This window comes from Plecotus auritus (assembly GCF_963455305.1).
Source record: "Plecotus auritus genome assembly, chromosome: 1".
NCBI classification, from domain to species: domain Eukaryota; kingdom Metazoa; phylum Chordata; class Mammalia; order Chiroptera; family Vespertilionidae; genus Plecotus; species Plecotus auritus.
In genome coordinates, this window is record NC_137770.1 from 47,591,077 (window position 1) to 47,605,031 (window position 13,955).

General features: G+C 38.3%; 1 protein-coding gene across 2 annotated transcripts in view; it reads right to left on the reverse strand.

The window, feature by feature from the left end:
- PIAS1 (protein inhibitor of activated STAT 1) overlaps positions 1–13,955 on the reverse strand; it is a 134,741-nt gene that overhangs the window by 45,966 nt on the left and 74,820 nt on the right. For both annotated transcript variants that reach the window (XM_080648142.1, XM_080648141.1), the window contains exons 3-7: positions 10,189–10,273; positions 9,901–9,948; positions 8,634–8,724; positions 7,869–8,003; positions 2,047–2,152 (exon numbers count right to left, since the gene is read on the reverse strand). In XM_080648142.1, coding sequence (XP_080504268.1) covers positions 2,047–2,152; positions 7,869–8,003; positions 8,634–8,724; positions 9,901–9,948; positions 10,189–10,273 — 465 coding nt within the window. The remainder of the gene's footprint in view (positions 1–2,046; positions 2,153–7,868; positions 8,004–8,633; positions 8,725–9,900; positions 9,949–10,188; positions 10,274–13,955) is intronic.

The following is a 13,955-nucleotide window of genomic DNA, read 5'->3' on the forward strand; positions in this document are numbered from 1 at the left end:
CCTTATAATTATTAAATATAACAACTTTGTCTGCCTTATTTCTTGGTATTACCTTTTCCACACAGCTCACCTAATTCCAGAATACTTTCTGATGAGATGAAATTCTAGCACTATGTGGCCAATACAAAGATTCTCTGTAGAATGACCAGGAATGGACTTCAGCAAGAGTGTAAAAAAAAAAACTTCTTCTCTTACTCTCTTTCAAAACAGGTGTCTGATCCTTCGCTTCTTTGAGGATCCCCCACTATCTCCTTGTCCCTGACAAATGGTGGCTTCCACTCCCATGCCATTGCTGTCATTCCACTTCACCACTGCCTGTCAAGGAATGCCTCCTGAGGCATTAGCAGAAGTGTGCTTCTGTTAACTCAGGATTATTTGTCTTTTTATTTATTTATTTATTTTAAATATTTTTTTATTGATTTTTAGAGAGGAAGGGAGAGGGATAGAGAGGTAGTAACATCAATCAGAAACGTCTCTGATTGGCTGCCTCCTGTAGGCCCTCTCTAATGGGGATGGAGCCCACAATGGGGGCATGTCCCCTGACTGGGAATGAAATCGGTGACCTCTTGGTTCATGGGTCAACCAACACTCAATCACTGAGCCACACCAGCTGGGCTATTTGTCTTTTTAAAAAGCCCCTTTAATACAGAAAAATCCTTCAATGAACTATTGTAGATATACTGATATTCAGAGGAACTGGGACCTTTACTCCGGCATAGAAACAGGTTAGCAAGAAAACATAAAAGCTATGTATGCCACAAAGGGAAATGAGAGGAAAGATGGACTTAACTACTTTACTTTTTCCACCAGAGTGTTCCTAACTACAATCTGATAGTGGGCTTCATTAATCAATTCACATCAAGAATCCTTAAAGGGTAACAATCTAACTCTTGTCTGCAAAAGGTTTGCTCCTTAAGCACCCAGCACCACTCCCAAATCCATCCATGAAAACTCTATCTTTCACAAAGAAGATAATAAAGGAAGATCTCTGTTCACCTCTTTGGAAAGGCTGCCAAACTCTGGTCTTAACCCTTAAAAACTGAGGCCAGAACAGTCAATTTGCAGACCTTACTATATCTCAAATTCAACATGACAAAATGAACCACCTCATTATTCATACCTATGGGCCCACCACTTTGAAGGGGTTTTTGAAACCATGTGGTACAAACCTCTTACTATACACTAGTGGCCCGGTGCAGGAAATTCGTGCATCGGAGGTGGGGGGGATGTCTCTCAGCCCAGCCTGCAACCTCTCCAATCTGGGACATCCCTCTCGCAATCCGGGACCGCTGGCTCCTAACTGCTCACCTGCCTGCCTGATCACCCCTAACCACTCTGCCTGCCGGCCTGCTCGCCCCCAACTGCCCCCCCCCCGCCCGCTGGCCTGCTCGCCCCCAATGGTTCCCTCCCCGCCGGCCTGATCACCCCCAATTGCCCTCCCCTCCTGGCCTGATTGCCCCTAACCACCTCTGCCTCGGCCCTGCCACCATGGCTTTGTCTGGAAGGACGTCCAGAAGGACTCCCGGTCTAATTAGCATATTACCCTTTTATTAGTATAGAAGATGAGGAATATGAAACTCACAGCAGAACCTATTTCATTATCATTTCTATGACCCACTGACTCTCTTTTCACTTTATTAATGCAGGGATGTGGTTACTAGATATCCCTGCACATTATTCCTGGGTAAACCTTAAATATAAAATAATTCTCATGAAATATATGCAAAGATTTCCTTCACATCACCTGTAATTCCTTAAACATTTACTTAATGAAGTTTTAGGAAAATATTCTTTCATGTACTGATTTTACAAAGTTAATTTTAAGATCAGTAAAATACAGAAAAATATAAATCATGACAAAGATATTAAATTACTCAAGTCTGGATTTATGCTAGCTCACAAAAAAAGTTTTCAGTATTTTTAATCTTCTATGATAAGCTCTAATACAACAAACAGACCCTAAAATTTCTTGAGTTGAGAATATACTACTCTAACCTTTATCAAAATAGTTCAGCTGCACAAATGAAATAAGTTTATTATACGTACTTAAAGCTCTAGAATGATCCGGATTCCTTATTCCCTTTGCTCGTAACCTCTGAAGAAGAACTGTTGAGGACAACTGTTTTACAAGATAGACTGCCATGGAATAGTTCTGGAAAAAAAAAAAAAAAAAAGATGTAGAACACAAACAACATATGTAAGTAAATAGTACATGTATTTTGATCCCACAGTGATAGGGAAAGAAAACTAATTCTTGTTAAAACACCTACTGTGTGTCATACACTATCTTAGATGTTTTCATGAACAGTAATTCATTTAATCCTAACCAAAAAGCTGCTGAGGTGGTCATAAAACTACTCTGATGGATGAGGAAAGTGAAGTGTAGAGAAGTAAAAGAACTTGCCCTAATTTTGCAACTTTCAAGTGATAAAGCCAGGTCTCTCATGCTTCTATATTAACTAACTACTTATGCTTGAAGCTAATCAATTTAAAGCACGTATATAAACCAACACCAACCCTGGTTGGTGTGGCTCAGCAGTTGAGCGTCAACCCAGGAACCAAGAGGTCACCGGTTCCGATTCCCAATCAAGGCACATGCCTGGGTTGTGGGCTCAATCCCCAGTGGGGGCTGTGCAGGAGGCAGCCAATCGATGACTTCCTCTCTCATCGATGTTTCTATCTCTCTATTCCTCTCCCTTTCCCTCTCTCTCTAAAAATCAAAATATATTAAAAATAAAATAAACCAACACCAATATGGTGTGTCAAAGTCATCATGAACCATAATTAGAAGGTAATAGATCTATGTAAAATAGTGCTTATTTTAAAAATTACAAATTAGATTGGCTTCCTAACCTAAATCTACTTAAACTCTCTCCACCCCTTTAACTATTCTCCAAAAGATCCTACTTGGTTCATTATCACAACAATCAGAGGGAATATTAAATATTTTCAACAAGTAGCTGCTAGTTTGGGAAATGAACAGATGAATATCCATTACCCGCAGATGGACCACCCAGATATGGAAGAAGGAAAGGGGGACAAAGAAAATAGTTAATCAACAAGCCAAGGCAGAGTGAAGGGCATGTGATTGAGTAAGAGGAAGAAAAAAGGGTGGAGGCTTATGAAGGGTAAGAAAGATAAATGAGAAGGCCCACTTCCCATTTGATGTTGGAATCAAGAGTAAGATCAAGAGACTTGGAAAGAAGCAAAAGAAAAAATAGTTACTGCCATCTTCTATCTTACACTTACAGTTTTCAAAGCACTAAACATATACTATCTACTTCATTTAAACCTTGCAGAAGGACTATAAGAAATCAGTAAGATAAGTATATTTCTAAGTGAAGGGTTGAAACAAAGGCACAAAAAGGTAAGTGATCTGCTCATGCTCATGCTCATGCATCTGCCTGGTGATAGAGCTGGCACTAGAAACCAAGAGGAAAGACTAGGGATGTCAGGAGAATGGACTTAATAGCCAAGGCCAGTATACTTCTCCGCAGTTCTTGCTTTCACAAACCCTGTTTGCTTTGACTCTCTTAACCTAGTCCAAAGTACATTTCAACTTTCAGTTACTTCCACAGTTTTAAATGTGCTTTCCCTAACTCTTTTGGCAACAATTGGAGCTCAGAAACCTATCCATGTTCACATGTTCTGGGGGGGAAAGATGAAGTGTCAAAGCTAATTTACTTTCATTAATAAATTTAAAAATTAATGAGGAACACATAACCTTAAAATTTACCTAAATTTTAAGCATACAACGTACCAATCTAATATTAAACTGAAAGGCTTCTTTTAGGGGAAAAAATCCTTATTCACCTTTATTATTTATTTGATTAATGTTTCAAGTATGATAAAAAATAGAGAAATGCTAATTAACACTGTGAAATTATGTACTGATAGCTTGAATCTTCAGAACTAGGGATTACCCTAAGGCTTTATATAAAATTTTAGAGAAAGATCAAGTAGAAACCACAACTACAAGTTCAGTGAAAAGGTATGCTCACTCTAGTTGAAACATGTACCCAAATAAGAAAAAAAGAAAAAGCAGCAGCAATAGCAAAAATAACATCAGGTATTAACAAATGCCACTTGCACTGATAATATGGAATTAAAACTTACACCACATGAAAGAAATTCAGTAGTAAACCCCCCAAAACTTAATGGTGGTACAGTATCTCTTCTAGGTACATTATTCCCACTAGCCCTTCAAAGTACAACCTAGCTCCAACTATTAATATACATATGTATGTATGTGTATGTATATGTATGTGTATATATATATATTGCATTACACTGAAGTTTTTGTCAAATGCTTTTCAAAAGTCTTCAAAACTGTCTATCAAGTTCATAGGATATTTTCGCCATCTATAATAATCTATAATAATAAAAGCATAATATGCTAATTAGACCAGACCTCCTTCCAGATGACCTTCTGGACAAAGCCGGGGCTGCCAGGGAAGCCCGGGTCTGGGGTGCAGAGGGAAGCCGGTGCCGGCAGCCAGTGGAAGGGAGGCCTACTCTTGCACAAATTTCATGCATCGGGCCTCTAATAATTAACATATAACCTACTCCATTAAGTGCTCTTTATACCAGTATCTAAGTAACTTCTCTACAACAAGCATTTAATAAATGCTAAAATGCAGTGACTACCTGAGGTAGGATAAGAAGTTACAATACAGTATCTTTATAAGTTGAATTAAAACTAGTGACTGAAAAACAACCTAAATTATCTTTTGGGCTTTCAACATTTTACTTCAAAACAAAGATCTCCAACATGTAGATGGGGGTCTACAAAAGGTCTTACCTTGCCTGGTACACCTTCAAATCACTGAAAATATTGTCTACTATCTGAGTATGGAAGGCTCAGAGGTCTCTTATCCCCCCCTCTTCTAGTGGTTACATATCAGCAACCACATTTCTCTTCTCTCCCACAGTGTCAGACTTGTGTATAGTTCACTCTAAACACCCTGGTGTTTACTACACTTCCCTGCTAGATTATCCTTTTTCACAAAGAGACAAAAAAACATTTCAATACCCTCTTCGAAAAGGGAGACAAAAAAGGGAAACCCCAGGGTACACTAGAAGTAAAATATTTTAAAATTTTCAGAAAACCTAATGATATTAATTAGGCAAAGGAAACAAATATAATAACCATGACAGATGTAAAAAAAAGATTTTGATAAAATTCAAAATCCATTTCTCACAAAGATATCCAGTAAAAGAGGAATATAGGAATACATCAGATATAATTAAACTTATCAAAAACTATTATAATACTTAATGTTATGACACTAGTAGTACTCTCATTAACTTAAGAAATAAATGAAGAAATGTCCATTAGCACTCATGTTATTTGACATTGTTTTGAAGGTTCTAGCCAGCACAAAAGAACAAGAACAAGAAAATATGGCATAAGTATTAGAATTATCATTATTTGTATAATGATGCATCTCAAACTAAAAATTACCTACCCAGAAATACCAAGAAATCAACTGAAAAGCTACTGAAACCAATATATGAGATTCGGCATTAAGTAAATATTCAATAATAACTGGCTTTTAAATAAATCAACAATAAATAAGATTTAGGGAAGTAATGCAGGGGTACATCTCACTCTCTGCGATTACTTTTCCAATATGTCCACTCTCCTTAAAAGCCCCTGTTTATTTCCTCACTCTCAGCAGCAGACTTACCTCACTTCCTATCCCACAAACATAAAGAAGTAATCAGATCTGAACTTACTCATCTCTCTAGTATCAATCATATACCTTATCCAGTCCTTTTATTTTCCATTAAATAAAGCTGTGCCTCCTAACTATCCTGTGTTACTAGGCAGTTTACTATTGATTATCTTTTCTTTCTGTTTCTCTTTTGTACTTAACCTCTTCCTCTCAAAAGGATACTTGCCATCATCTTTAAAACATGTTCAAGACTCTCCCATTAAAATAAAAAATAATTCTCACATTTCCCTCCAGCCACACTTCTATAACTCACTCTCTCTACTGCCTCCCCTCCACCTGGTCGCCATCTGGCTTCTCCTCCCACCATCCACCAAAAGAGCTCCTGCTAAATAAAGCTACCTTTATATTCCTAATCCAAAGGGTATTTTTTAGACTTCAATATTCTTGACTTCTCAACATCAGTTCAATACTCCTTACCATCTCCTTCCTTTTTGAAGCTCTTCCCTTAGCTTCTCATACTCTACCTCTCAGTCTCATTGTGTATATTGCTTGTCCCCATTCTCTGCACTCTACTCACAGTGGCTCCCTTTCAGTTCCTTGGAAACAGCTTCGCTCACCCCTGCCACTGGGCTGTTGTGCAGGCTGTTTCCTTTGAACCTTTTGCCTGATTCCTTTTACTCTTCTCTCAGCTCTTGGCTCTGTAACTACTTCATCATGGAAGCCCTGCCTGACCTCTCTCTCTCTAGTTCACAATACCCTTTAATGCAATCTAAAATCACCACACACCTCTCCTTTATAGTACTTATGATAAATAAGTTCACATTTTTGTGTGTGACCACCTGGCCCCTGGATTTAAGGCTCCAAAAGAGCAATACTTTTTTTTTCTTGTAGAGTGCATGGCATACAGTAAGCATTCAATAAATTTCAAATGAATTAGTGTATAGATATGAGCGCATATCATAAAACTAAAATAATAAAAAACAATGAAATTGTTCCAGAAAAGGAATACTAGACTAAGAAACAATATTTTAAAAGTTCAGAAACATACCCAGGATAAATAAAAATCAAATATTGGTGACTTCTCAATTAGCATTTATTTAGTGGTAACAACTGTCTGACTATAAGGTGAAAGTAAATTTTTATTTCACACAACACTTAAATTTATGATGGATTACATATTTAAGGTAAAACAAGAAACTTAAAAATTCTGAAAGAAAATATAAACAAGTATTTATGTAATCTTGAGAAGGGCCGATAGACTAAGCAAGCATTAATGGGGGCGAGGGGCAAAGACTATAAAGGAAAAAACTGGCTCCATATTAATTTAAATCTTCCACACATTAAATAACCACATAAATAAAAATAAAAGGCATACAAACTAGAAACAAATATTTGCAACATGTCAAGGAAGTGTTAAGTCTTAATATATTAAGAACTCATAAATCAATAAGAAAAACATCAATAGAAAAATATAAATATGATTGTAAAATGTAAATAATCACAAACATAAAGTATGTTAAATGTCAGCAATAATAAAAGGAGTATTAATTAAAGCAATGTGGTGCCATTATTTACCTATTAAAATTGGTAAAGAGTTTTAAAAAAGATAAAATTCGTATTGACAGGCTATGAATTAATAAGCATGTGAATAAACACTGGAAGTCAGAGAATTTGTACGTCTTTTCATAAGGCAATCTACCAATGTACACAATATTTCTTAAAATTCTGTATGCTCTTTGACTTAGCAATTCCACTTCTGGAAATTAACTCTATGGAAATTATCATGTCCCTATGCAAAACTATAGCTACTAGTGTGGTCTTTCAAATGTTCTTTGAAATAGCAATGAATCAATCAATACATCAAATACCTGCTCAACAATTGGAAATAGGCTAAATTACAGCATTCTCATATTAAAATATAATATAGTCATTTAAAATCATGTAGATGAATATGTAATGACATAGGATGACATTTATGATAAACTGCTGAGTAAAAGGATCAGGTTATAAACACCAGATACTTCACGATCCCATTTTTTAAGTGGGAACATGTTGAAAATTCATTATGAGACAAAAATAAGTCCCTTTGCAAATCATTTTGTAATATCATTCACATATAAGCTCAAGTAGCCATAGAGATTAACCCTTCCTTATAATAAAAAAAAACTAGTAGAAAAAAAATTAACTTACTCTTCCAATTTCTGCAGTCCAAGAAACAACAATGGTGTTTGGTACTGTTGTGGACAATCGGACAAGTGAGGTGATATTAATTGGTCGGCTGGGTCGCTTTGGTTCCACACCATTTTTAGTAGGTGGAAGATAACCCTAAGGATGAAATATAATTTATTCCTACTTATTATCTCTACAATTTCAACTTCCATTTAAAAAAAACCCTAATAAACCATGTACTAGAATATATGAATATTTCCATTAAAAAGTAGAGAAGCAAACGTTTACAAGTTTCCCTAAATAACTCTGTAGTCTCATTATAGTAAGTGTGAGAAAAGTACTGGTGATAGATCTCAAAAACCTCTAAAATTAAAGAATGAGGATGAATTCATAAAGAACTCAAGTAAGTATATAAGGAATATTCGAAAGTTGACTGTTAACAGTCCCCACTCTCTCCCTCTGTTTAAGGCATGGCATTCTTCTACTCTACCACAGGCTTCCAGATGCACATGAATACAGTTGAGGTTTTGTTGAAACAATTTATTCTCCCCAAAAACCAGTACAGCACTAAAGATATCACACCTAACTCCAAGTCCTAGATTTTGTCTCCACAGCCAATGTCACAGCTGTTAATTATACATAGTTGGTACAAGTGTTTCACTCAGTGACTATATATCCAAAATAAATATGTTTTCTTAATGAAAAACTATAATTAACAACAGCTGTGGTGACTTAATTGATAACTGTGTTGGCAATGCATTTTAAAAAATAGCTTTTAGGACTTACGGGAAGGCTGCAAGGTTTTGTATTCACTTTCACACAAAGGTTGGGTGGGAAATGATCTTCTTGTGGACAACTGGTTTCTGATAAACAAAACCTAAACAATAAAGAAAAGTTTAATTTCCTTTATTAAAGGATGACCTCATTATTTTTAAGTAGCTAAACTAAAAGATCGCCAAACTTAATTTAAAAAACTATCAAACTAGACACTTCAAAGAATGAATAAGCATATTTAAACAGGTATAAGAGAAATAGTTCTGTAAATGTAGAGTTTCAGTGACCATGGCTATCTACCTGTTGTTGTCTGCATAATGCTTCCAATCCTAAGTATATTCAAAGGTAATGGGGAAGGGGGGGGGGGTTTGGTAGTTGAATAAATTTAAGTAATTCTGAATCAAAAAATGAAATTAGGTTTCCTTAATATAGAACTTCTCAGAACTAGGGTAACATGCACTGTAACTTTTTAAGAGGGAAATATAATATACAGTATTTCCCAACTTCATTTGCCTGTGAAACATATTTTTTTTTTCAGTGAAATGTTGTAAGTTCATCCCAGAACTAATTCTATCCACTAATCAAGGCATCCATTATTCCCTGAGAACTGAAGATGTTGAATAATAACATTACTTATCATATATCCACATGTATTTAGAATACTATTTTAGAAACTCATGAAAATATTTATTTCTAAGTTAAATGCATATAACCCTTTGGGAAAACTCAATGCAACTATATAATTTGTAAATTCTCACTCTATTCATTTTTATATAGATCAAGAAATAAATTAGTAATTTACTATTTAACCCATCTGTTCTTAATTACTTCCTTATTCCCAATACACAGCAGAGGCTCATTCCTCTCCACCTCTCTACCTCAGACCATTATTTTAGTTTTTGTTCACCCGTGAGACACTGTAGACTTAACCTAAGTTCTTTATCTATAGTAGTTTGCCTCTTACGCAGAAAAGGCCTTTGCTCTCATAAAATTTGGTATTTCTAAAGAGCTGGCCACTGTATTTAAACATATCATTAGCTGGAGCTTCTCAACCCACTGAGGGGTAACCAAAGTGGAAATGTGGTTAGATATATAATGATTTGCTATATTAAAATCTAAACTGGATAAAAATTAGGACATTTCGTAACAGAAGGTTTTCCCTCACCCAAACATCTAAACCCAATATTTTCAATACATTTAAAAATTAGGCAAATTAAAAAATTTCTTTAAAGAATATTAACTTTTAAACTTTGGATATATACTGTAGTTAACACTGTACCTTAACTGGACCTGCACTGTGAAGTCACATTTGGTCCCAGAAATATCCCTAGAAAAGACAGAATAAGAACTACAATTATTTTTAAAATATGCAGATGAAAGCTGATTCAAAGACACTGCTACTACTCCAGAAAGTTCCTCAAATTATCAGATACAACTGTTTTAAGGGTAACTAATACTATAATAGTATTTTTAAAACTAATATTTGCATGACATTAATACCCAATTCACTTACAGACTAAACTGGATTTAAAGGCCAAGCTGCAAGTTACACTTGAAGACAACTTACATTGAACTACTGATTTGCTGCACTTGTTGTGGTGTCAATGCAAATGCGAAACAGGTTTCTCGAAAGCGTTGACTGTTGTCTGATGCTAAAGAAAAAAGAATTATACTTTTAATTACCTTCAAATTCATCAATAAAGAATACAACAAAAATAAAATAAATAACAAATCACATGCCTTTAATCAACTGGGATGTACTCTAGAGTTTAGATTAACATGGCAACTAAGCACTTTTTAAAAAATATATTTTTATTGATTTCAGAGAGAAAGGGAGAGGGATAAAGAGATAAAAACATTCATGATGAGAGAGAATCATTGATTGGCTGCCTCCCACATGCCCCACACTGGGGATCAAGACCGCAACCCAGGCATATGCCCTGACTGGGAATTGATCCGTGACATCCTGGTTTATAGGTCAGTGCTCAACCACTGAACCATGCCAACAGGGCACAACTAAGCACTTTTAAAAAATAAGAAATCTGCCAGCTGTAATACAACAAAAATAGGCACAAAAATGGCTAATTCCAGAAGAAATATCAGGATTCGGAAAATACATAATCAAAAAAATCCTAGTAGCCCTAGCCCAGTGGTCGGCAAACTGCGGTTCACGAGCCACATGCGGTTTGCCGCTCTGTTGACTAATAATAATAAGTTTGCCAACCACTGCCCTAGCCGGTTTGGCTCAGTGGATAGAGCGTCGGCCTGCAGACCAAAGGGTCTCGGGTTTCATTCTGGTCAGAGGCATGTGCCTTGGTTGTAGGCTCCTCCCCAGCCCTGGTCGGGGCTCGTGCAGGAGGCAACCAATCAACACATTGATGTTTCTCCCTGTCTTTCCCTCTCTCTTCTACTCTCCCTAAAAATCAATAGAAAAATATTCTCAGGTGAGGATTAACAACAACAACAAAAAACACTAATAAAAGTTATCTATCTATATATATATGTAAAGCGGTAATATGCAAATTAGCCGGGCATCACAACCAGCTCCGGAGGAGGCTGCATCACAACTGCTCAGGAGGAGCTGCGCGCGCAGATGAGCGGGAGGGGATTGCATGCCACCCCCAGCCCCAGTGGACACACACCAGGGGTGGGAGCATGCCCCTGGTGGGTGGCAGTGGAGGCTGGAGCGAAGCAGCCTGGGTCCTGGGTGCCGGAGGGAAGCCGGAGCCAGCAGCCAGGGGAAGGAAGGCCTATTCTTGCACAAATCTTCGTGCATCAGGCCTCTAGTCTAATATAAATGTCTAAAAAGCATATTTGTAAACAAAACATGCTGATAATAAATTTACTTAAAATAAAACATAAACCCATTTAAAGATACAGTATATAGTTTCTGAGCTAAATAACAAACATATTCACCTTGAGATCTGCACAAGTAAGGTAACATTTAGTCTTTAAGGCAAATTAAGAATTTTATCATCTCCTAACTATATACCACTGAAGTTTTAGCCAATAAATATCATATATAATTTTTCCTATGCTTAGATGACTTAACTTCAGAATCTGCCTGTGGTCACTACCTCAAAGATGCAAAGACTTACAAGGAGAAAGGAAGGGAATAAAGAAAAGAAGGGAGGAAGGTGGGGAGAGAGAAAAGAGCAACAGAACAGGTAAGCAAGCACAGGTCAGTGTAGAGCAGGAATTCCTACAGTATGCTGTGTGAGCAACAACAGTCTCTTAGCTTTTAATACACGTTACATATGGCCGGTATGGCTCAGTGATTGACCATCAACCTATGAACCAGGAAGTCACGGTTTGATTCCCGGTCAGGGCACATACCCAGGTTGTGGTCTCAGTCCCCAGTAGGGGGCGTGCAGGGGGCAGCCAATCCATGATTCTCTCTCATCATTGATGTTTTTATCTCTCTCTCCTCTCTTCCTCTCTGAAATCAATAAAAAAATATATTTAAAAATAATAATAAAAAATCAATGGAAAATTATCCTCCAGTGAACAAAAAAAAAAAAAAAAAAGAAAGAAAGAAAGAAAGAAAATAAAAGGAAAGAAATGCCAGATTAAACTATTTAAACTACTTTTCCAGGGTAATTTTCTAGAACTAAAAGATCCCTGGAAGTTATTAATCAAGGAACTCCTGACCTGTGGGCCACTTAAACCTGTGCAATAAAAGTAGCTTGCTTAAACTGGGTTTGATCCTAGTTGCAAGCAACACTTCCTACAAAACTACCATCAATTGAACTGCAGTATGTGATGCTGAAAAATCTGAGTAACCGTATATCTGTATGACTATGAGAAAAAAAATGGAAAAGAGCTTTGATGCTCTTTCATCTCAATATAGGAGTATCTTATTTACTTACTTACTTACTTACTACAGGCGCGGTGCACAAAATTCGTGCACTTGGGGTGTGTGTGTGTGTGTGGGGGGGTGTCCCTCAGTAGAGGCAGGAGAGGCTCCTGCCACTGACTCTGTGCTTGCCAGCCATGAGCCCAGGCTTCTGGCTGAGTGGCGCTCCCCCTGTGGGAGCGCACTGACCACCAGGGCCCAGCTCCTGCGTTGAGCATCTGCCCCATGGTGGTCAGTGCACATCATAGCGAGTGGCTGTTCCACCATTTGGTCTACTTGCATATTAGGGTTTTATTATATAAGATTTTTATTGATTTCAGAGAGGAAGGGAGGAGGAGAGAGAGATAGAATCATCAATAATGAGAATCACTGATCGGCTGCCTCCTGCACGGCCCCTTCTAGGGACCAAGTCTGCAACCCAGGCATATGCCCTTGACCAGCATTGACTCCGCAACCTTTCAGTCCGCAGGTCGACGTTCTATCCACTGAGCCAAGCCAGCTAGGGCAGGAGTATCTTTTAAAGGCCCGGTTTGTGTTTCTGCTTTCTGTGATGTAGGAGTTTTTTGGGTTTTTTTTCATTCTGAAAACAGTACTAAATTAACTTACCAAGTACAAATATTCATATTACTCACTAGGTATAATTTCAGATTCATTTTAGAATACATGAGTACAGTTAAGTTTTGGACATGGCACATGCACATGCAGATTTAGAGAAAGAAGATATGACTAAAATAATGAGGCTGTTTTTTGTGCCATATATAGACTCTGTTTTATTACTTCATAATCCCTATTTACATTCTCTTTTACATACAAACTAGAGGCCCGGTGCATGAAATTCATGCACGAGTGCAGTTCCTAGGCCTGGCCAGCGATCGTAGCATGAGTCTAGCGTGGAAGGGCAGGTCCCAGCTGACCTCTGGGCCCTGGGCAGCACCTGGGCCCCCACACGCCCTGCTCTGCCTGAGTCATGGCGCCTGAGTCCCCACGCGGAGATGCGGTGAGCGAGGCCGGACGCTACGGACCAGGGTGCAACATGGGCCTCTGGGCCACTCAGTGGCGCACATGGAAGCCGGGCAAGCAGCCTGCTCTCTCCCTGCCAGCCTCGCAGACCAGCTCCTGCGCAAATCCACGGGGAGCCCAAACGACCCGTGGTCCTAGCAGCTGTGGAGTGGGCTCCTCGTGGGCACCGGCGCCTGAGTGTGGGGGGCTTCCCTGGCACGCGAGCCCTGGTGTCCCAGGTGAGGGTAGCAGGGAGAGTGAAAGCAAGCTCAGTGGACATCCCTCATTCTCACTGCACCTCCGTCCCTGTCACCCCCATCCCCGGGTAGCTGGCTAGAGGTCGCAGCACGTCGCTGACGCCTGCTATGTTCCGCACCGCCCCCTGGTAGTCAGCGCACATCATAGCGAGCAGTCAAACTCCCAGTCAAAGGGACAATTTGCATATTAGGCTTTTATTATATAGGACTAGAGGCCCAGTG